Source organism: Tamandua tetradactyla, chromosome 5 (genome assembly GCF_023851605.1).
Source record: "Tamandua tetradactyla isolate mTamTet1 chromosome 5, mTamTet1.pri, whole genome shotgun sequence".
NCBI classification, from domain to species: Eukaryota; Metazoa; Chordata; class Mammalia; order Pilosa; family Myrmecophagidae; genus Tamandua; species Tamandua tetradactyla.
The window spans coordinates 8,537,883-8,560,199 of NC_135331.1; the positions used below are offsets into that span (position 1 = coordinate 8,537,883).

General features: G+C 48.0%; 1 protein-coding gene across 3 annotated transcripts in view; it reads left to right on the forward strand.

Annotated features, from left to right (window-relative positions):
- The window catches only part of RILPL1 (Rab interacting lysosomal protein like 1), a 46,217-nt gene that overhangs the window by 21,258 nt on the left and 2,642 nt on the right, over window positions 1-22,317 (forward strand). For all 3 annotated transcript variants that reach the window (XM_077159630.1, XM_077159631.1, XM_077159632.1), the window contains exons 3-6: window positions 307-425; window positions 1,052-1,273; window positions 14,663-14,835; window positions 16,901-16,993. In XM_077159630.1, coding sequence (XP_077015745.1) covers window positions 307-425; window positions 1,052-1,273; window positions 14,663-14,835; window positions 16,901-16,993 — 607 coding nt within the window. The remainder of the gene's footprint in view (window positions 1-306; window positions 426-1,051; window positions 1,274-14,662; window positions 14,836-16,900; window positions 16,994-22,317) is intronic.

Consider the following 22,317-nt stretch of genomic DNA (forward strand, 5'->3'; position numbering starts at 1 on the left):
CATTTGAGCTGAGGCTTGAGGATGGAATGAGGGGAGTGGCCAAAGGAAGATGGGAAGGGATTCCAGGCAGAGGGAACAGCAAGGGCGGATGCCCAGAGGTGGGAATCAGCTTGGAGGGATCCTGGGCCAGAGGGCAGGCCACTGCAGGGGTGAAGGGGCGCGGGGGCAGAGTGTGGGAGGCGGTGCGGCTTCGGGGTAGGGGGCCCGAGCCGCGGGACTTGGGCTCCATTCTCAGTGGGAAGCCGCAGGCTGCTGGGATCGGGGCGGAAGTGGGGCTCACCTGCTGGTCCGCCTGCCCCACGCCAGGTATGTCGGAACGGGAGCGGCAGGTGATGAAGAAGCTGAAGGAGGTGGTGGACAAGCAGCGGGATGAGATCCGCGCCAAGGACAGGGAGCTCGGCCTGAAAAACGAGGACGTCGAGGCTGTGAGTGACAAGCCCCCAGCAGTGGGCTCTCTCCTGGCCTGTGGGTGCCAGGAGGATGCTGGATCCTGCCCTCAGGATGTTCTCCGTGTCCCTTTGGTCTCTTTCCTTTGGCTCCGCGGGGTGGGGAACCTGCCTGTGGCTTGATAGACTCAGCCCTGAAACAGCAGCCTGGGGAGACCTGCAGCCCTGCTCTTCGCTGCCCCGTGACCTGGCTGCCATCCACACTCTCCGGAGGTCCCAGGACCCCACTAGCCTCTCTTCTGACCCCTGAGGCTGCCTCCAGCCCACCCTCCTCATGCCATTCCCAAGTAGGCCAGCATGATCCATGCTACTCCAGGAACCCATAGAGTTAAATTAGAAAAAGGCACCTCTTTCTCATGTTACTTACATAATATACAAATTCTGACAAGACATTTATCTGCCATCTGTCGTAAAATTATCATAAGAAATATACAAATCACCCGTCTTTAGCAACCACAGACTTACAGGAATGTGAACAAATTACAAGCAAATAAAGGTGTCTGGAGTATGAATGGCACAGCCGCAGAAGGTTGGTCTTTGTGCAGTGCACAACCTGAGCGCCTGTACGTGTCAGCCCTACCTACCGACGTCCTCTCTTTCTGCAGCTGCAGCAGCAGCAGACCCGGCTGATGAAGATCAACCACGACCTCCGGCACCGGGTCACCGTGGTGGAGGCCCAGGGGAAGGCCCTGATTGAACAGAAGGTAGAGCTGGAGGCAGACCTGCAGACCAAGGAGCAGGAGATGGGCAGCCTGCGGGTAGAGCTCGGGAAGCTGCGAGAGAGGCTGCAGGGAGAGCTCAGCCAGAATGGGGAGGAAGAACCCGAGGTGAGTGAGAAGCTGGTTGCTCACCGAGTGGTATGGGAGGGTAGGTCTGTGGGCTGGCTCGAGGCAGGCAGGGCGGTCTTGCTTTCTGCATTAGACACAGAGAATGGGAGGCCCAGAGAAGTCAAGCAACTGGTCTGAGGCCACACATCTGGGTAGAGACAGAGCTGGACCTGGACTCCAGGACTCTCAGCTTTCTAGCCCAGGGAATTCAGATAGCACAATGGTAGTTACGGTGCATCTGCTGCTCATTCGTGTGTTCATTCATTCAAATAATTGTGGTCCATATGGGTAGGCACCAGGGATAAAATGGTGAACAGTATATAGATCTGGTCCCTATTCACGTGCAACTCACAGTTTAGCATGCAGAAAGATGTGAGTCAAATAATCACACAAAACTAGATGCCCAGCAATTCCACTCCTGGGTCCTGATCCCCAAGAGAGATAAAAGCGTGTATCCACACAGACCTCTGTACACAAGTGACCATAGCAGCATTATTCACAATTGCCAAAAAGCGGAGATAACTCAAATGTCCATCAATGGATGGTCTGCCCATACAATGGAATACGATTCAGCTACAACATGGTTGAACCTTGAAAACATTATCCTAAGTGAAAGAAGCCAGACTCAAAAGGTCTGGGCAGCATCTGTTCCTTAAGTCAGGACTTCTTTGCTGGGTTTAATTAACTCTGTCCCTCAGAGCTGTGCAGAGCTTGGGCTGCTCCCAGATGAAGCAGGGCAGCTGTGGGCTGCAGGGCCTTCCCCACCCGCTGCCGTGGGACTCTGGGCCTGTCTGTCCGTCTCCCATCTCTCAGAGGAGGGGAATGAACAGGACTCCATTCGGTATACTCACTATTCAGTGCGCCTTGGATCCAGGGAAGGTGGGGGAAGGCAGGGGTGGGTGGGCCTTTGGGACATTGAGACGGACCTGTGGGATGCATAGGTTTTCCACAGGTGGGGTGTGGGGCAGGGGAGCAGCGGAGCCAGACTGGAGACTGGGTGGGGTGTGGCTGGGGTGGGGGCTGGTCCTGGGCCAGGATTGGTGGGCGGGGGCGGGGGGGGGACATGGGAGCTATGGAAGGATCTAGGGCTGGAGAGGAAGCCACTCTATATTGCGGCTTCACTATATTGCATGACCATGACCACTGTCTAATTCCAGAACATGTCTATCACCCCATAAAGAAACTCCCCCAGGCATTAGCAGTCACCCCCCATATCCCTGCCCCCACCCCCCCAAGCCATAGGCAACCACTAATCTACTTTTTATCTCTATAGATTTGCCTATTCTGGACATTCCATATACACGGGATCATATAATAGGTGGTCTTTGTGGCTGGCTTCCTTCATTTAGCATAAGGTTTCAAGGTTCATCATTTCCTTATATTTTAATTGAAGGTTTTCCTGCCTTTCATAATTAGATATATAAATCCTTAGGAAAATGAGATCAGTTCCATGTCTAAAGAACTTGAGATAAAATCAGTAAAAAAAAACTGTAAAATTAAAATTTACCTTCTTGATCTCTCTGCCTTACAAGTTGTGTTATCTTAGTAACCTTTTTTAAAATTGAGGACTCTGCGCAGGGAAAGCAGGCAGGGGTCTGGAGGCCGGTGTGTAAAGCAGGTTTAAAAGGCTGAATTCATGTATGCCATGCCTGGAGATGCCAAGGGTGACCAAAACACAAAGGTCGCTCCCCTTTGCTGGGCCAGGGGCTGCTCAGAAGTGTGTTCAAGGACCAAGGGGCCCCAGAAGTAGCCCTGATGCCTGAGGCAGTGAGAACCAATCCAGGAAGCCAGGTTGCAGGTCCAGGGCCCTGACTGAGGGTTCTTCCTGTGGGCAGTCAGTCCCCTTTGCTTGTCAGCTAGTCTCCCTGGAAAGCAGCTGGGGCCACATGGTATCTGTCTCAAGCTGAACCCAAAGTGCCTCTAGGGACCAGGGAACAAACCAGGGAAGGCCCCAGTGTAGCCAAGATAACCTGAGCCACCTCTGTGGTCCCTCGTGGCGTAAGCCTAGAAGCCCTGCTGTTGATTGGGCCCAGCTACCACCCTGGAAAGAGCCCTCGGTGTCCCTCTCTATCTGGACAGGCTGGAGCTGTCGATACTGCCCGGTGGGCCTCAGAAAAGCTGGAGCCCCAGTTTTCCTTCCTCTTGCACTTGCGGGCAGCAGTCCCAGAAGTCAGGACTTCCACAAACCTGGTTGGGAATCCCCCAAGCTCTAAGGGGGTCAGGGCCCTCTCCCCTAGAAGAACTGATTAGACCCCAGAGAAAAGAAGTCTTTATCATTTGGGGCCGTGACAGCCCATCGAAATGAGCAGGGAACTACTGCCGCTGGGGAAGCTGCTGTTCCCAGGAGTCCCAGGATAACTGGGCAGGAAGTCCCTTAGAAACATTAATGGGTTGTCGAGAGCTGAAGGGGAAAATGAAGGCTCAGAGAGGAGCAGGTGGCTTGCCAAAAGGCCTCTTGGGAAACGAGGGTTTGGGAACACTCTAAAGGCTTCACCCCCTCCCTAAGGCAGGTGAATCCCCTCAGATGGCTCTTTCCAGAGACACAGAGTGAATGGCAGGGTTTGGGGAGGGAGGGGCTGGAGGGAGTATGTGAGCCTGAGGTTTGGGTCCATGGGGTGTGGGGGGAAGGAGGAAAAGGGGTGGCGTGGGTAGGTCTGGAAAGAGCATGTTGCCCTATGGGAATGTGGTCCAGTATGGCCAATTTTTTTTTTTTCCAAAATAAGCCCAAACCGCAGACTTTAGTGTACAATCTTCTGATTTAAAAGATCTAGCGACTAATTCAAAAGAGTTTTCAGTCACATCAAAGGCAAAACAGTACACATTAGGGGGCTGCCAGTTTGCAACCTCTGGCCTATATGACTAGTGCCATGAGTTCCTGGTGAACTCCTCAACATTCTTCAACCCCCCCCCAGCACAGAGGCCACATCTGCAATAACATCTTTCCTGATCCTCCCCAGTTAGACCTTTCTGTTTGTTTTTAAAATTTAACCGTGGTAAAATACATAACATAAAATTTCCATTTTAATCATTTTTGAGTGTACACTTCAGGTTGCACTAAGTGTATTTATAAGACTGTGCTGTTGCCACAAAAAAAAGTTCCAAAACTTTTTCATCAGCCAGAACAGAAATTCTGTACCTGTTAAGCATCCCCTCAAGCCCCTGGTAAACGATAAAGTACTGTCTATGAATTTGCTTATTCTGGATATTTCATATAAGTGAGATCATACAGTATTTGTCTTTTGGTGCCTGGCTAATTTCACTCAGGATGTCTTCAAGGCTGATTCATCTTGTAGCATGTATCAGAACTTCATTCCTTTTTATAGTTGTGTAATATTCTTCTGTCTCTTTGAGCCACATTTTGTTTATCCATTCATCTGTCCTGGAGATTTGGGTAGCTTCCACTTTTGGCTATTGTGAATAATGCTGCTGTGAACACTGGTGTACAAGTGTCTGTTTGAGTACCTGTTTTCAGTTATTCTGAGTACTATACCTACAAGTAGAATTACCAAGTTATATGACAATTGTATTTAACGTTTTGGGGAATCACCTCTTTTCCCCAAGTTGGAGTTGGATGCTCCTTCTTCTCGCTTGTTATATTTCACTGTAAGTCTCTGTGTTCACCTCCTCTCCTGCCCCACCTGTCTGAGTTTCCCCTTCCCAGTACTGATCTCATCATCCAGCTCAAAGTTGGTGCCCAATAAGCGTCAGATAACTATTAAACACCCACGGATGCTCCATGGTTCACCTGGGCAGGGGAAGAGAAGGGCACTGCATTATTGAGTGCCTGCTGTATACCAGGCCCTCTGGTAAAGGACATGGGCTCAGTATAGTCTGGTGGGGTGGGCAGGCCCAGGCACTCTGCAGAGAGGGGGGAATCACACACCAGAGTTGGACCCCAGGACACAACCCACCTGAGGACGTGGCATCAGCAGATGCCTAGAACACCTTCTTGGGAAGTTAACTCTTTAAACACTTCCTTCCCCACACTGAGAATTGCTGAGATGGCTGGAAGGCGCGTGGGTCGGGCTGTGTTTGGGCCTGGGATTCCTGGCTGCTGCAGGGCACCCTGCTGTGCATGCTGACTCCAGCCTTGCTGCTGCCTGGTCACCTGATCTGCCCTGGTGAGTGGTGTCTCCTTTCAAGTGTCCTTTCCCAGAACAGTCCGGCCTAGACTTTCCCAGAAGGGGCAGCATTTCGGCTCTGCCTTCTAGTGTCCAGCATCTCAGGCTCAGCTCAGCATCTAGGCACATCTCCCTGGGCTGCCTTTTTGGAGAGTCAGTCCCCCTTTTCCATGTCCCAGAGTCACTGCTGTCCTGAGCGTTCATCTCCTCCTCCCTGTCGGTCATGGGGCATTGGTGGCCACAAGTTCAGGGCCTCTGCCTTGGGGATGGGTCATCTGTGCAAGGGTGGGTGGCTGGCTCGGAGGCTGAGAGGATGGGGCTTGGGTCTGGCCCAAGGCAGGGGACTCGGCAGGCTAGGATCCCTCTGTGTAACCTGCATTTCTCCACTCGAGCCTATGGATCATCCACGGGAAACCAGACAAATACAAAGCTGATTAGAAGCAGGTTCCTCCTGGAACCCAGGAATCTGCCCATTTACCAAGCGTCCCATGTGGCTTTTTTTTTTTTTTTTTTGGTGGTGGGGTTATAAAATAGTTTTTATATGAAATTCACATAACATAAAACTATTTTAAAGTGAGCAATTCAGTGGTATTTAGTACATTGACAAATGTTGTGCAGCTACCACTTCCATCTGGCTCCAAAACATATTCCTCACCCGAAAAAGAAAACCCATTAGCTGTTACTCCCCATTTTCCGCCTCTCCCAACCCCTAGCAGCCACCAATCTGTTTTCTGTCTCTGTGGATTTATCTGTTCTGGATACCTCATATAAATGGCATTGTACAGTAACTGGGCTTTCATGCTTTCGTGTCTGGATTCTTTCACATGTCATATTTTTGAGGTTCATCTATGTTGCACATGTATCAGTATTTCATTCCTTTTTATAGTTGCATGATATTCCATTGAATGGATAATCCACAGTTTGTTTACTCCTTTCTCAGTTGATAGACATTTGGGCTGTTTCCAACTTTTGGTCTTTGTGACTGTTCTAGTTTGCTAGCTGCCAGAATGCAATATACCAGAAATGGAATGGCTTTTCAAAAGGGGAATTTAATAAGTTGCTCGTTTACAGTTCTAAGGCTGAGAAAATGTCCCAATTAAAACAAGTCTATAGAAATGTCTAATCAAAGGCATCCAGGGAAAGATACCTTGGTTCAAGAAGGCCGATGAAGTTCAGGGTTTCTCTCTCAAGTGAGAAGGCACATGGCGAACACAGTCAGGGCTTCTCTCTCGGCTGGACAGGCACATGGCGAATACGGTGTCATCTGCTAGCTTGGTCTCCTGGCTTCCTGTTTCATGAAGCTCCCTGGGAGGCGTTTTCCTTCTTCATCTCCAAAGGTCGCTGGCTGGTGGACTCTCTGCTTCATGGTGCTGCAGCATTCTCTGCTCTCTCTGAGTCTCTCTGAATCTCCAAAATGTTTCCTCTTTTATAGGACTTCAGAAACTAATCAAGACCCACTCAAATGGGTGGAGACATGTCATCCCCTAATCCAGTTTAACAACCATTCTTAACTAAATCACATCAACCAGGGAGATGATCTCATTACAATTTCAAATATACAGTATTGAATAGGGATTATTCTACCTTTAAGAAATGGGATTTATATTAAAACATGGCTTTTCTTAGGGGGCCTACTTCCTTCCAAACCAGCACAGTGACTAATGCTGCTATGAACATGTATATACATGTAATAATTGGAGACTCTGACTTCAAGATTCCTGGGTTATGTGGTAACTTTATCTTTCTAAGGAACCACCACCCTGTTTTCCACAGCAGTTGCACCATTTTACGTTCCTTCCAGCAGTGTATGAGGTTTACAGTTACTTTGAAGCCTTGCCACACTTACTGTTTATTTTTTAATTATAGCCATCTTATTGGTGTGTAGTGCTATCTCATTGTGGTTGTAATTTGCATTTCCCTAATGGCTAATAATGTTGAGCATCTCTTCATGTGCTTGTAGGCCACTTGTATATCTTCTTGGGAGACATGTCTCTTCAAGTCATTCTCCAGGTGACGCATATACACTTAGGTTCGGAAGCCCCTGCTTTAGGCCAGACACTCTGCTGGAGATGACCCACCACTTCCCACCAGCTTAGACACTGTGCAGGGACCCTGAGAACCAAGGTCCCAGTATGGGCTCTTTTACTTACCAGCTGTGTGGTCTTGGGCAGGTCACTTAACCTCTCTTAGCATCATTCACTCATTCACTAAATACTGTATGTTCCAGGGACACAGTGGTGAAACAAAGAGATGGAATCCAGCTCTCATGTGGCTTACATACAATGGGGGAGACAGATAAAAACAAGTGAATTATCTAGCATGTCAGATGGTGATAAATGCTGTAGGCAAAAAATGCTGGGATGCACAGATGGTTGTGCCTTCCATGAGGGAAACCCATGCTTGCCTTCCATGAGGGAAACCCATGTTTGATTCCTGGACCATGCACTACCCACCCCCCACCCCCCCAAAAAAAATAAATAAATCACAGTGCTGGGACGTGCGGAAACTTGCAGTTTTGAATAGGGCGGGTGTCACCAAGAACGTGGCACTTGAACAGAGACCTTGGGAAATTGAGCTCTGAGAACATTTGAGGAAGATTGTACCTGGATTGGGAAATGGCAGATGGAAAGGCCCTGAGGTGGGAGCAAGCCTGACATGTTCAAAGAGTAGCAAAGACATAAGGGTAGCGGGAGTGGAGAGGGTGAGTAGGAACAGTGGGAGGTGAAGACAGGGCGGTCACAGGAGCCCATCATGCAGAGCCCTGTAGACTGTCACAGGGTCTGGATGTATATATATTTTTATTTTCCTAATTCATAATATGTATTGAGATATAATACCCATACCAAAAAATTTCCCCCTTTGAAAGTATATAATTGAGTGGATTTTAATACATTTACAATATTGTGCAACTATCACCGCAGTCTATTTCCAGAACATTTTCTTTACCCTAAAAAGAACCCTCCCCCACCCATTAGCAGTCACTCCCCAATCCTTCCTTCATCCCCCACCCCTTGGCAACCACTATTCTCCTTTCTGTTTCTATGGATTTGCCTACTCTGGGCATTTCACATGAATGGAATCCTGTTTCCAAGGTTCATCCGTGTTGTAACATGTCCCAACTTTGTTCTTTTTTTGTTTTTATGGCTGAATGATATTCCATTGTATCAGTTATTTATTGAATGGCTCTACCACATTTTATTTCTCCATTCATCTGTTTAGGGACATTTGTGTTGATTCTACACTTTGACTATTGTGAGTACCGCCTCTATGAACATTTGTGCACGAGTTTTTGTGTGGACATGTGTTTTCAGCTCCTTTGGATATAGATCTTGGAGTAGAATGGCTGAATCATGTGGTAACTGTGTTTAAAATTTTGAAGAACTACCAGTTTTCTAAAGCAGTGGCACCATTTTCCATTCCCACCAGCCATGGATGAGGGTTCCAGTTTCTCCACATCATCACCAATACTTGTGTTTTTGGTGTTTTTTTTAATAATAGCCATACTGTTGGGTGTGAAGTAATATCTCATTGTGGTTTTGATTTGCCTTTCCCTAACGACTAACAGTGTTGAGCATCTTTTCATGTACTTGTTGGCCATTTGTATCTCTTCTTTGGACAAATGTCTATTCAGATCTTTTGCCCATATTTAAAATTGGGTTGTCTTTCTACTGTTGAGTTATAAGAGTTCTTTATATATGCTCGTATTGGAAACTTATCAAATATATAATTTGGAATTTTTTTTCCTTTCTGTGGTTTGCTTCTCATATTCTTAATGAGGACTTCTGCTTTTACTCTGAGCAGAAGGGGGTCCCAGTGGAGACTCTTTAGCAGAGGAGGACCTGGGGATTAGTCTAACAAGGGCTACTCTGGCTGCTGTGAGGGCAGGGAGGGTAGAGGAGGGAGAATGGGGCAGAGGCCGAGGAATGGACTGGGCAGGGAGGATGGTAGCTCAGACCCAGTGGTGGCCAAGGGGTGGTGGAAGGTAGAGCTGGATTCTGGACATACTCTGAAGGAACAGCCAGATGGAAGGATGCCCTGGTCACTTACAGAGGTGGGGAAGTCTGCATCTGCTCATCCATCACAATGGGAGGCTGCTCCCCCTTCCACACCTGCTGAAGTTGAGGCAACATTCCAGTAAGATACCATTTGTGCACTCTTCGGAAATGTAGGACACGTTGTACGCTTGGATGATTTGGAAGCCAGGGAGCGCCTGCACCCATCCATCCATCCCCAGATCTTTACTGAATGCCACTGTGGATCTGTTTGCCCATCAGTAAAATGGGGATGTAAACCGCAGCTGCCTCATCAGGTTGGGTGGTGTGTGTGATGCACTGTGATTTGAGTCCCCTTTTGTATTAAGAGCAAAATTCTAGAAGGTGGAAGTGTATATTGGGGCATCAGAAAGTGGTTTATTTTCTGCATTAAAAACAACATATAATGTAATGATACTGTGATTGTATAATTTTGATGGATTGTACAGTATGAGAATATATCTCAATAAAATTGCATTAAAAATATATTATACCCCCTGCATGGGACATCACATCCAGGGGTGAAAGAAAGTCTCCCTGGCATTGTGGGATCAACAATATCCTGACCAAATGGGGGAAAATACGTGTAATTCATAAAGTATCAGTGGCAGAGAGAGTTCAAATAAGAGTCGAGAGGCTACTCTGGAGGTTGCTCTTACACAAGCTTCAGGTAGACCTTGCTACCTGTCATAACCTGCCAACCCCAACCAGGACCATTCCAACCAATCCTAAAGAACACCTAGGGCAATATATAAGATTCCACAGGGGTTTCAGGCACTAGAGTAACTTGCCAGAAACCTACAACCTCCAGATGGGTCCCTGGTCCATATTAGTCCTGACACCTAGCCCAGCCTCTCAGAATATCAGATAGTTCCATCTCCCTACCCCATATTAGTGACAGACCCTTCCAATATCAAAAATTTAGAATTGCCACAGCACCAAAACCCCAGTGAGAGATATAGAAAGATCAAAGGTGATGGTGGAATTATACATAGAGGATCGTACTTAGCAAATGAATATGAATGCTGAATCACTAAATTGATATCTCTTAATCTCCAGTATTTTAGAACAGCTAGAAGTAAAAGCCTAAAATTGTGAAATTGTAACCTATGTCAAAGTCTGAAATATGTTCTACAACTAATTGTGGTGCTGTGCTTGAAAACTTACAGCTTTTTTGTATATATGTTGTTGTTCACAAAAAAAGAAGGAAGAAAAAGTTGACTGTGATGATAAAAAAAAGTATTTAAGCCCTCTAGCCTCCTATATTCTGGAGCAGCTAGAAGGAAAAATCTGAGACGATGGTATGGTAGCCCATGACAAACTCTGGGATCTGTCCTATAACCATTTGTTGAAGAGTGCTTTGAAAACTATTGCTTTTTTATTTCTTTGCTTTGTATATGTTATACTATACAATAAAAGTTTTAAAAACATATATATAATATACATTTAAAAATATACGAGAGTAATGGTCAACACAAAATATTTGCACACCAAGTTCACAGCAGCATTATTCATAATACCCCAAAGTGGAAACAGGCTCGTGTGTCCATCGTCAGATGAATGGATAGACAGAATGTGGGGTAGCCATCCAGTGGGGTACGAAACAGCTGAAACAGGGAGCAGAGTGCTGAGACATGCTATGGCGTGTCTGACCACATATTTTATGATTCCATGTATACGAAATATCTAGAATAAGCAAATTCATAGAGACAGAAGGTGGATTGGAGGTTGCCAGCAGCAAGGGGGAAAGAAACAGGGCGGGGGGTGGTTACTGCATCTTGGCGTCAGGGTTTCTGTTTGGGGAGGTGACAAAGCTCTGAAATTGATGGTGGCGATGGATGCCAAGGGCCACTGACTTGTACATTGTTACAGGTGTGTGGTCCATGAAAAACACACACACGTACTGGGTCTGTAAATCGGTTTAGCCCTTTTGGTTTTGGTTTTAACTTTCATTGTTACAAAAGCAGTCAAATGCATTGCAGAAGATAGAAAATGCAAACAAGCACAAATAAAACATTTCCACCAACTACAGAGGCCTCTGTGAGCGTCCTAGTGTATACTATTTTCCCTATTTATCTGCATACTCAGTCCCGTCCTTTACCAAAATAAAATGTTAATTTTTTTTTATTGTGATAACTCATGGCATACAAATTGGCATTTTAACCATTTTTAAGTGTATAGTTTGGTGGCATTGATCACGTTCTCAGTGTTGTGCTGCCATCACCACTATCTAGTACCAAGACTTTTTTTGCACATTTATTTGCATTCCTGATTTATATGGACTTCCTTTTGCTATCAATTTTTTTAGAAATTTTTATTGTAAAATATATACACAAAGCAAAGAAAGAAACAAGCAATAATTTTCAAGGCAAAGAAAGAAAAAAGCTATAATTTCCAAAGCAATGATTTTATTATAAACTATATATACAAAGCAAAGAAAGTAAAAAGCAATACATTTCAAAGTAGTTACACACTTCGGAGTTTGTCAGGAGCTACTCTTCCACCACCTCAGATTTTTCCTTCTAGCTGCTCTAAAACACTGGAGGCTAGAAGGAATATTAATGTAGTGATTCAGCAGTCATACTCATTTGCCAAATCCTGTTCTCTCTGCTATACCTCCTCCTTCTCCTTTGATCCCTCTCCCAATCTATAGGGATCCTTAGGCAATGCCCATTCTGACTTTTTCATGTTGAGAAGGGGTATCCAAACTAAAGGATAAGGTGATGAAATTAATTGATCATCTTGGAGAGGCTGGTCCCTCTGGTTTTCAGGATTTATCTGATCTAGGAACCCTCTAGGAATTATAGGTTCCAGGACAGCAAAAGTTAGTGCATGAAACCTTTATCGAGTCTCACTTCGAGCCCTAGGTGTTCTTAAGAGTCAGCAGGAGTGATGTTTAGGGTTTAAGCAAACCATGGTGTGTTAGTTAGATTCAGTTGTCAACTTGGCCAGGTGAGCATACCTAGTCTTGTTGCTGCGGACATAAGCCAATGGTATGTGAACCTCATCTGTTGCTAATTACATCTGCAGTCAGAAGGCGTGTCTGCTGCAGTGAGTGACATTTGACTTAATTGGCTGGTGCTTAAATGAGAGAGTGCCAAGTAGCACAGCCTAAGCAGCTCGGCATTCCTCATCTCAGCACTAGCAGCTCAGCCCAGGCCTTTGGAGATGCAGAAAGAAATCACCCCGGGGAAAGTTGTTGGAACTCAGGGGCCTGGAGAGAAGACCAGCAGAGACCATCTTGTGCCTTCCATGTAAGAAAGAACCTCAGTGGAAAGTTAGCTGCCTTTCCTCTGAAGAACCAACAAAATAAGTCCCCTTTTATTAAAAGCCAGTCCGTCTCCGGTGTGTTGCATTCTGGCAGCTAGCAAACTAGAACACATGGCAATCAGCACTATCTAACTGAAGCCTGCATAAGAGCAGCCTCCAGAATAGCCTCTCGCCTCCATTTGATTTCTCTTGGCCACTGACGCCTTATGTTCTAGTTTGCTAGCTGCCGGAATGCAACACACCAGAGACGAGACGGACTGGTTTTTAATAAAAGGGGATTTATTTCGTCAGTTCTTCAGAGGAAAGGCAGCTAACTTTCAACTGAGGTTCTTTCTTATGTGGGAAGGCACACGGTGATCTCTGCTTGCCTTCTCTCCAGGCCTCTGGGCTCCAACAACTTTCCCTGGGGTGATTCCTTTCTGCATCTCCAAAGGCCTGGGCTGAGCTGCGAGTGCTGAGATGAGGGATGCTGAGCTGCTTGGACTGTGCTACGTTGCACTCTCTCATTTAAGCACCAGCCAGTTAAGTCAAGCATCATTCATTGCAGCAGGCATGCCTCCTAGCCTACTGCAGATGTAATCAGCTACAGATGAGGTTCACGTACCATTGGCTCCTGTCCACAGCAACAGAACTAGGTGCCTTCACCTGGCCAAGTTGGGAACTGAATCTAACTGCCACACCTTATTTTATTATACCTCTTTCCCCCTCCTTACCAAGACTTTCTGATCCCTCCAAACAGAAACTCTGCAGCCATTAAGTAATCACTCTCCCTCCCACCTCTCCCCAGCCCCTGGTAACTTCTAATCTATTTTCTTCCTTTAGGAATCTGCTTATTCTAGATATTTCATGTAAGTGGGGTTGTACAATATTTGTCCTTTTGTGTTTGGCTTGTTTCACTCAGCATCATGCTTTCTAGGTTCATATATGTTATACATGCTACTTCTTAACCTGCTTTTCTTTTTTCAGTTAATGATTTTTATCTTCCTATATTAGTAAATTTTCATCTCACCTAATGCCCAGGTCCTATTCCAGTTTCCCGATTGTCCCCAAAGTGTCCCACCCAGGACTGCATGGGTCTGACTGTGACATCCTGTGTCTCCCTCTCTCCCACGTCTCTTTTCATGACACTGAAATGTGGACACGACCGGACCAGGGGCCTGCGCTGTGGCCTCTGTCTGTGTTTGTGTGTTTGCACCTTGTCGGGGCGTCTACCTGGGGCGTTGATTTGACATAAGTGCCCAGACCCATAAGAAGCTTCATCCACCTTAACCAGAGTGACCCCAATGCTCAGAACTGATCCCCAGGAAATAGAAAGAAGGAACGTGCAGCGTTCTTAATAGACGTTCACTAAGGGCTCACGCCAGTTAGGAGAAACCTGAAGCACTAATAGCCTGCAGTAAATGGCTAATGAAATCATGCTTTAACCGCTCTGTGGACAAACTCAGGGCACCACTGAAAAATTCTAACCCTGACGACCGGTAACAAATGGGAAAACGTATGCAGCTGAACGTTAAATGAAAAATAATTAGAGAATTGGATTTAGGCTGTGGTACCAACAACTCTGTAAAAATTGGTGACCCATCTTAATAAGAGTAAGAGAGAGAAGGTGCAAAAGGGGAAGCAGGCAGATGTCTGAAGCGTGGTGGCAGAGGAGATGAGCTTTTTCTCCTCTCTAGGTAGCTTTCATTGTTGCTTGTAATAAAGCTGGGTCAGGTGTGAAGGTGCTGGGAACTCTGCGTCTGGCTCTGGAGAAGGTGAACAAGGAACAGGTGGCTGCTGGCGTTGGCGTCCAGAGGGACACTAACTGTACAAAACGTGAGCGGAGGCTGCTCCCGAGGTCCTAAAATAGCGCTCTCAGAAAGCTGCGAACACCCCAGCAGCGTGGAAAACTTGGGCTCTGGCAGGATGCAAAGTGGGTGCCGGCAGTGCAGCCAGGAATTCATTAGCAGCATCTCTCCCTCCTCCAGAGGGAGCCGAGCGGAGAAGAGAGCACCTCAGAGGCGGAGAAGGTAGCCATGGAGCTCAAGGACCCGAACCGCCCCCGGTTCACGCTGCAGGAGCTGCGGGACGTGCTACATGAAAGGAACGAGCTCAAGTCCAAGGTGTTTTTGTTGCAGGAGGAGCTCGCCTACTATAAGAGGTGAGTGTCCCTAGGAGCTCCCAGGCTCTCCCTCAGGGACTGGAGTCCCCAGCTGGCTCCCTGCTGGGTTGGCACACAGGTTTTGGACAGTTAGCTCCTGGAAGACAAGGACTGCGTCTGTGCCCTTTCTGGGGACCCTCCTACACACGAGCCCACAGTCCCTTTCTCGGCCTGGGTGCATTTTTGGAATTCAGAGCTTTTCAGCTCTTAGAAAGGAGTATTACATACGCTGTGTGGCCTTACACCACCAGCCAGGTCTGGGGCTGTACCCTGTAATCAAATGCATTGATATTTTTGCAGGATAAGATATTCTTATACTAAATGGAGTGAATGAACATTATAAGCAGCCTCACCACACTGCATTTCAGGTTTTGCCATCAAATGAATTACCAAGAACTGAATGCTGGGTTTTGGATTTGGCAGTAGCAGTCAAGAAATGGTGGAGCTGCACAGCCCAGATGTTTGTTCAGTCCACCCCGGGTGGATGAGGCTCTCACACGCACTGGACCTGCACTGTCCAGGATGGTAGCTGCTAGCCATAAGGATCTTTAATTACATATATATATATATATATATATATTGTATAACATACATGCAACATGAAACTTCCCATTGTAACCACTTTCAGCTGTACAATCCAGTGGTCATTACATTGACAATGTCATGCCACCATGACCACTGTCCATTACCAAGACTTGCCTATTTAATTTTCAATTAACTCAAAGCAAATCATATTTAAAGTCCAGTGTCTCAGTCACAGTGGCCACAACTCAAGTGCTCAGTCCCCACTGGTGGCCACTGGCTGCAGTGTTGGACAGCACAAATATGGAACGTGGCCATGATCATGGAAAATCCTACTGGGTAGCCCCTGACTATACTCAACCTCATACCCTGTGTACCCGACTATACTCATTTCATACCCTACTCCCTCACGCTCATTCAGCTCCATACACACTGCCTTTCCTCGGTTCCTCAAAACCTACCAAACTTGTTTCCACCTCAGGACCTTTGCACTTGCTGTTCCTGCTACTGGGAAGTTTTTTTTTTTTTTTTTTTTTTGACTCTTCCCATGGTCGATTCCTTATCACTCAGAATTTCAGGTCCAACGTCACCTTCTCGGAGAGGCCTTCCCCATCCCCACCTAACCAAAGGCATACCTTGTCCCAGTCACTGCCTATCACTTTACCCAGTTTTTACTTTCTCCATGCCCTTTTCACCTTTGCACGTTACCCTGTTCACTAATGGGTTTGTTTTAGTGACCAGAAGCAACACAAAACCAGGAACGTTATTTGTCTTGTCTGTGGCTAAGTTCTCAGCACTGAGAATGGAGCATAGTTAATATTTGTTGAATGGAAAGCTGGAAGGAAGGGCAGATGCACCAAATGTGGTCCCTACTGTACTGGGGGAAGGTGATAGATGTACCAAAAATACAATGACACGTGTTTTTACTGAAAACCCATTATGTTCATTGACACGTAGGAAATTACAGACCGTGTGCACTGCATATTCAAAGAAGGGAGAGATGCTTCCAGCTTGGCAATAGGGTGGAAATCAGGACGGCTTTCAGGAGGCGGTGGCTGTTGAACTGGGCCTCCCTTGAAGGATAGCGTAGTGTTCAGACTTGGGACATGTTGGGAGGAGGGTGGCATATTCCAGGTTGAAGAGATCACAAAGGTGTTGAGACTGGGAAGCATGGCAAGACAGAAAATGGAGTAGTTCTACTTGCCTGAAATCCTCAGGCTCAACTGAAAATAGAGATGTGGGTCCCTTTCCTGAGGTTCTTCACATTTGAGTAGGTAGAGGCCAAAAGATGCAGGCCCTTGGGTCCAGTACCTCCAGTGCCAAACTCTCCCTCTAAATTGGACACGGCCATCGTTAAGAGACCAGCCTCCCAGGCACAGAGGCTGTGGGGCAGAAGCCAGTGGTCCCGACCTCCTGGGTACCCTTATTTTATTCCCATTTCCCCCCAGAAGTACTGCAGACCATCAGACAGTAGCCTTCTGGAATGTTCCAGCTCTCACAGAATTTTTGATTCTCTTGTCTCATGCCTCTCAACCCTTTCCAGTGAAGAAATGGAAGAGGAAAACCAAATATCCCAACCTCCACCCATCGCACACCCGAAAATATCCCCCCAGCCGGAGTCTGGGATCAAGCGACTGTGAGTGATGCGCTTGCGGGGAGGGGGTTGCTGCACACGCGGCTGAGCTGGCAGGTCTCACGTCACCCAACATCCCCCCGGGCACCTGCTCCTGGGGCCAGGCTTATCACTAACCCCTTCCTGCTGAAAAGGGGCCTAACCCGAGAACATGTCTGGCCTGGCCCCTGACTTTTTCATCTCCCTGCCTGAATGCTGAGTTCCTCCTGGGGCCCCCCTTGCCCTCTGGACCGAGAGGTTTGGGGAGGGAGAAAGTTGGGCCTTTTGGCTGATGCCAAGGAGCCTGCTTGAGTGTGTGTCAGAGTTGGGGTCGTCTCTGGGTCTTTGAGGAATAAAGCTGCCCAGCTCCATGAATGCCATCCCCAGCCCCATCTAGGCACTTCTGTGTGACTCATCCAGCTATCCCTTATCTTACCTTTAACCCTTTCCTGCATGCAGAGTCAGGCTGTGGTTGTTTGGGGGGACACTCAAAAAATGGAGCCACCCAGCCCCTGTCTTCAGTAGATTCTAAGCTACTTCAGCAGTTCTTTGCATTAGTGGTCTCCTTTGAGAGTGTGATGAATGGCCCTTTCCCCAGTGGGGAGAAAGTACCTAAAACTTTGCCTGCAAAATACGTAAGACTTTGTGGACCTCTGATGTAGTTAGATAAGTCATATTTACTGAGAACCTGCTGTGTGCCAGGTAGCGTTCAGGGCTCCAGATGATCTCGCTGAATCCTCACTGGCATAGTTAAGGAAACTGAGGCACCGAGGTCAGTCACCTGCCCAGGCTCACACAGCTAGTAAGGGGCAGAGGTGGGGTCTGATCCCAGGCAGCCTGGCCCCAAGAGCCTACATTTGTTGTTTTTGTTTCTAGTACTTCATGTTATAGTACTATTACATAATCAGTTCTCTTCTATTTCCTCTAGCCTGTTGGGGCTATCAATTTCATTTCAGAACCCGGGTTTTTAACTCTTTGCAGGATGGCCTCATGCTCACAGTATTGTCTGGTTGCCTGTTATCTCTTGGTTATACCCAATTATTACAGCAAAGGCCTCAGGTCTTCCCCAAACTCCAGCAGAAGCTCATGAAAGCAAGTGGCTTGGATTGGCAAACCAGCCAAACATGGCAGGGAGAGGAACTGGGGTGTTACCTGAGTGCTTCAACGTTTAAAATCCAGTAGTATTTGGAAATTCTTGGCTAGTTGTTATCCCATGAGTTGTCTAAACACTTGGCTTTGGTAGATGGGAGGAGGGATGCAAAATGTGTGCAATCTGCAACTGCCAGATTCTGTCCTCTTTTGAAAAGACGGTACCTGACTTCAGATTCTGCACCCTGGTGCCAGGGGAAGGCTGGTGCTCTCTGGAGAGTGTGGTTCAGCCCATGTGCCTCCTTTCCTCCTCCCTCTTGACAGCTTAACATTGTTATTAGCTTGGTCCTCCATCCCTGCTGGATTTGGGAAGGGATGTGATTATTTATCCCAGTTAAGGATAAATATTTCCTAGGCATGAAGTTTGGAACAAGAAAAGTGTCCTCTGGACCCCAAGACCATTTTGACCATGTGTTAGAAATGTTCCAGTTGTAGCTCAACATGCAACTCAAAATGAATTAAGAAAATCTTTTGACTCAGTAACCACAATGTCCAGAGGTCACTGTGGCTTCAGGCTCAAGCTGGAACCAGGTCTTGCGGTCAGGATTCTGTCACATTCACTCCACCTCTGACTTGGTTTTCCTTTCTGTGGGCTCCACTCTTGGGTACCCTCTCCCCTCAGGGTGACAATATGGCAGCCCTCAGCTGAAGGCTTGTATCTTCTTCTGTCTGGAAAGTGGCAAGGAAAGATTCTTCCCTCCCAGGAAATGCGCAAAAGTCACAGAGCCCAGTCTCATTGGCTCTGGTCGGGTCACATGACCACCTCTAAGCCAATCACAGCGCAGCATGCTGACTGAAGCGCTCTGGGTCTCCTTCTCACCACTGAGGCTGAGTAGCAATTAACCCTGCATAGACCACACAAAGTAAAGGGAGGGGAAGGATGGCTCCCCAGCAAGAGCAGGATTGTGTTATCAGAAGCAGAGTGAGCAGAAACGAGGCCAACAGAAATAACAGGGTGTCCACTCTTTCCTTATCTTGGGGGCTGGCGGGGGGGGGGGGGGGGGGGGGGGGGACCCTTTGGTCTCCATTCTGTTTATTATTGATCACCAGGAAAACTCTTGTCCTTGGCGAGGATTTATCCTCTGGCCTAGTAGGAAATGGGATTGGCTTTGCTTAAACTCTAATCCACCAGCCAACCTTACTTATATGAAAGGATGGCCCAGATCATCCACTTTTGTGCTCTGCTAGCTATAGGTTTTGATTTTGCCCTGGGGAAGTTGAGAGAACTTCCTGAAGTCCTGAGTCCAAAAAGTCACCTCCCTGGGCTGAGGAAGCCTGAGACCAATTTGCCAGTATTCTGCATCTTTCGGTAGTTCTCCCCAGGTCTCCACAAATCAGGCCTGTCGGGCATCTTCACTTCAAGTGTGGCATTCTGTGTGGTCTCCAGCACCTGCAGTCATTTGTCATTTAAAAAATTCCTCCCAAAGCTAGGTTTTCCTGACTTTTTAATTATTTACTCTGGCCCCCTTTCTCTAAAATAGGTCATTGAGAGTTGACTTTTGCACATCTCAAATTGGGTAAAATCCAGAGGAAAGTTACCAGAATTAGCCAGCATTCTTTCTCCACTGGAACTAGTTCTTTTACCCATCCACATCGGAACAGCCCATGGTAGCTGCCCTTTTTTCCAGATTGTTCCAGAATGGGTCCCAAAGCCCTAGTTTCGGATCCTTTTCCCCCTTAACTTGTAAACTATAAGCTCAGCAGAATCTACTGCTCTGAACCCGGCCAGGGAATCAGCTGTAATTGGAGCTAGAGAGACACACAGAAGGGGAGAAAGAAACAGATAGACAGAGACAGAGGGACAGGGACAGAGAGACAGACAGAGAGAGGGAGGACAGCCTGTCCTGTCCATAGGGGTAAGTGGCCAATCCTGGGGCAGCTCTGGCCCTCTAGGGGATAGCAAGGAAGGCAGATAGGCAAAAAAAGTCCAGCACAAGCAGGACTCCGGTCACCTTTGTCCACCCCGGTTGCCCACCCTGGGTTGCCTCAGTGGCCCCCGCAGGCCTGGGCGTGAGGAGGAGCCTGGGGCAGGGACAGATCATTGCAGGCACGGGATGTAGCAGTTCTTAAGATCATGTGGTGCCTTTCTCCTTATCCTTCCCCGTCTTGCCTGTCTGGTTGGGTTTGGGCACCTCTATCCTTGCTTTTGGGGAGTATAAGCATTAATCTATTTGGTGCAGCTCACACTTGCTTTCTAGTGCAGCTCCATGCCCTTGACCAGTTTTCCCCACCCCCAACAAGTAATAACTACCTCGGAGGTCTGAAAGGTTAACCACCAGCCTGGATCCCTTGATCTGATTGAGCCTCCCTCTCGCCCTTGAGAGATTCAGAGCTGGGACAGCTGTGCCCATTTCTCAGATGAGGAAGCTGAGGCCCAGTGAAGCCCAGTGACTTCATATTCAGTTGTACAGTCGGGAAGTATCCAAGTTGAGATTTGAGCACGTGCCTTCTGTCCACCCCCAGCCCCAGGCGTGTCCCCAGCGCCCTCTCTGCGCAGCCTCCTCGCCCCCTCTGCTTGCCCTGCTCTGAGTCCCCCGCCTGGTTCCCTTATCTCTCAAGTGCACCATGAGTCCGAGACGTCAGCCGCTCTGTTTCTGGTCTGAACTGGTCAAGTGAGCCAAGGCCGGAAACTCCGGCCCCCAGTCAAAACAGTGTGTCCAGAAGCCATTCCAAGAATAGCTTGTGACCGAGCAGCTGGCTGCCGTGAGTGTGGCTGGCACTGCCCGGGGAGGTCACGCGGGAGCGCCTGAGTGACTCCAGCCTCGTCCCTAGGAAACGCCAGGCACCAGCGCCCCCTTTGTGCGCCCGTCCCCATGGCGGGCGCGCGTGCACACACACAGCTGCTTTCTGCAGGGCAGGGGCGGAGGGGGTGGCGGGCGAACGGGAAGGCAGGCTGGGCACAGAGAGCCAGGGACATGACAGAGCACAGCGACCTGCACAGGCAGGCAGGGCTGGCCCCTGCATCTCTAATGGGAGCGGTGACGGTGTATTCTGTCCTCCTCCCCACCCCCTCTCCTCGCTTCAGCCCAGAAATAACTTCTTCACAGCCGCCCATTATACTACCCAAAATGCCACTTCAGAGAGTCTTCTAGAGAGATCAGGGGGAGGGAGTTAAAACCAGCCACACTGTATTGAGACATAAACTTTAGGCTAAAACAGTCCAGTCTTTAAGTGGAGAAAGCTGTAGTGGGCAGCTTCTGCAGGAAGCTGCAGGCTCCGTGCCCCTAAGTCGAATAGCAAAGGGAAGGGGGTCAGTCCACTCAGCAAGCCCAGGTGAGACAGTCACTTGGCTGGAACCCCCCTAGGTGTGCCAGGGCCTCCATGCACCAGCCCTGCCCTGGCCCTGGGTGAAGTCTGACATTTCCGGGAGGGCAAATATGACTCCAGGCAGAACGTCCACACTGTGTCCGGGGCCATGACCCTGACAATGACTCTGTCTCTGGGGGCCCCTGTTAAGCTAAGAGATGGGACATGGTGGAGGTAGGTACACAGTGGCATGGGTGGGAACCCCTGGAAAGCCCAGTAGCCTGACATCTGAGGACTGGCCAGTGCACTTAGCAAAGGCCGTCCCTTCTCATTGTCACTGTGACAGCCAACCAGGTGGTTCTGCAAAGGTGCTGCTCCACTCAGTGCAGTGAAAGTGACCCACACACATATACCAAGAATCCCCAAACCTCATTCAAGATGATTATTTTATATCTTTTCTCAGCCAACCTTTTAAAAAATAAAAATCATAGGTGTTTCAAATAAGTTATAGTGGCTTGGCTTGAGTTTCTTCTTTTGCCCTGCCCAGTGAGGGACTGGTGAGCATTTACTGTCAACTTTGACTTACCCGCTGGGGTGAGGAAACATCTCTTAAGGTGCTGCAGGCTCTCTGCTTTAGTGCCCTGCCCTGTCCTGCCTGATCCACCCTGACCACCTCACTTTCTCTCCTGCTTGTCACCTGGCTGCCTTCGGGGCACGGAGCCTACAGTTCATGGCAGTTGGGGAAGATGTGCTGGACAGTCCCTTAGCCAGGGTCTCACCACCAACTTTCAAAGCAGGCTCTGACTCCTTCCTTCCCCATGCCCAGGTCTGTGTTTTCGTCTTCCCTCTGTGGCAGAGGCAAACCCTTCAGCTGGTCTGCCTGCCCAGTGGGTTTCTTTCCCATGCCTCCCCCATTTTTATCTTCCTTATGTCTACCTGTACTTTTCTAACCA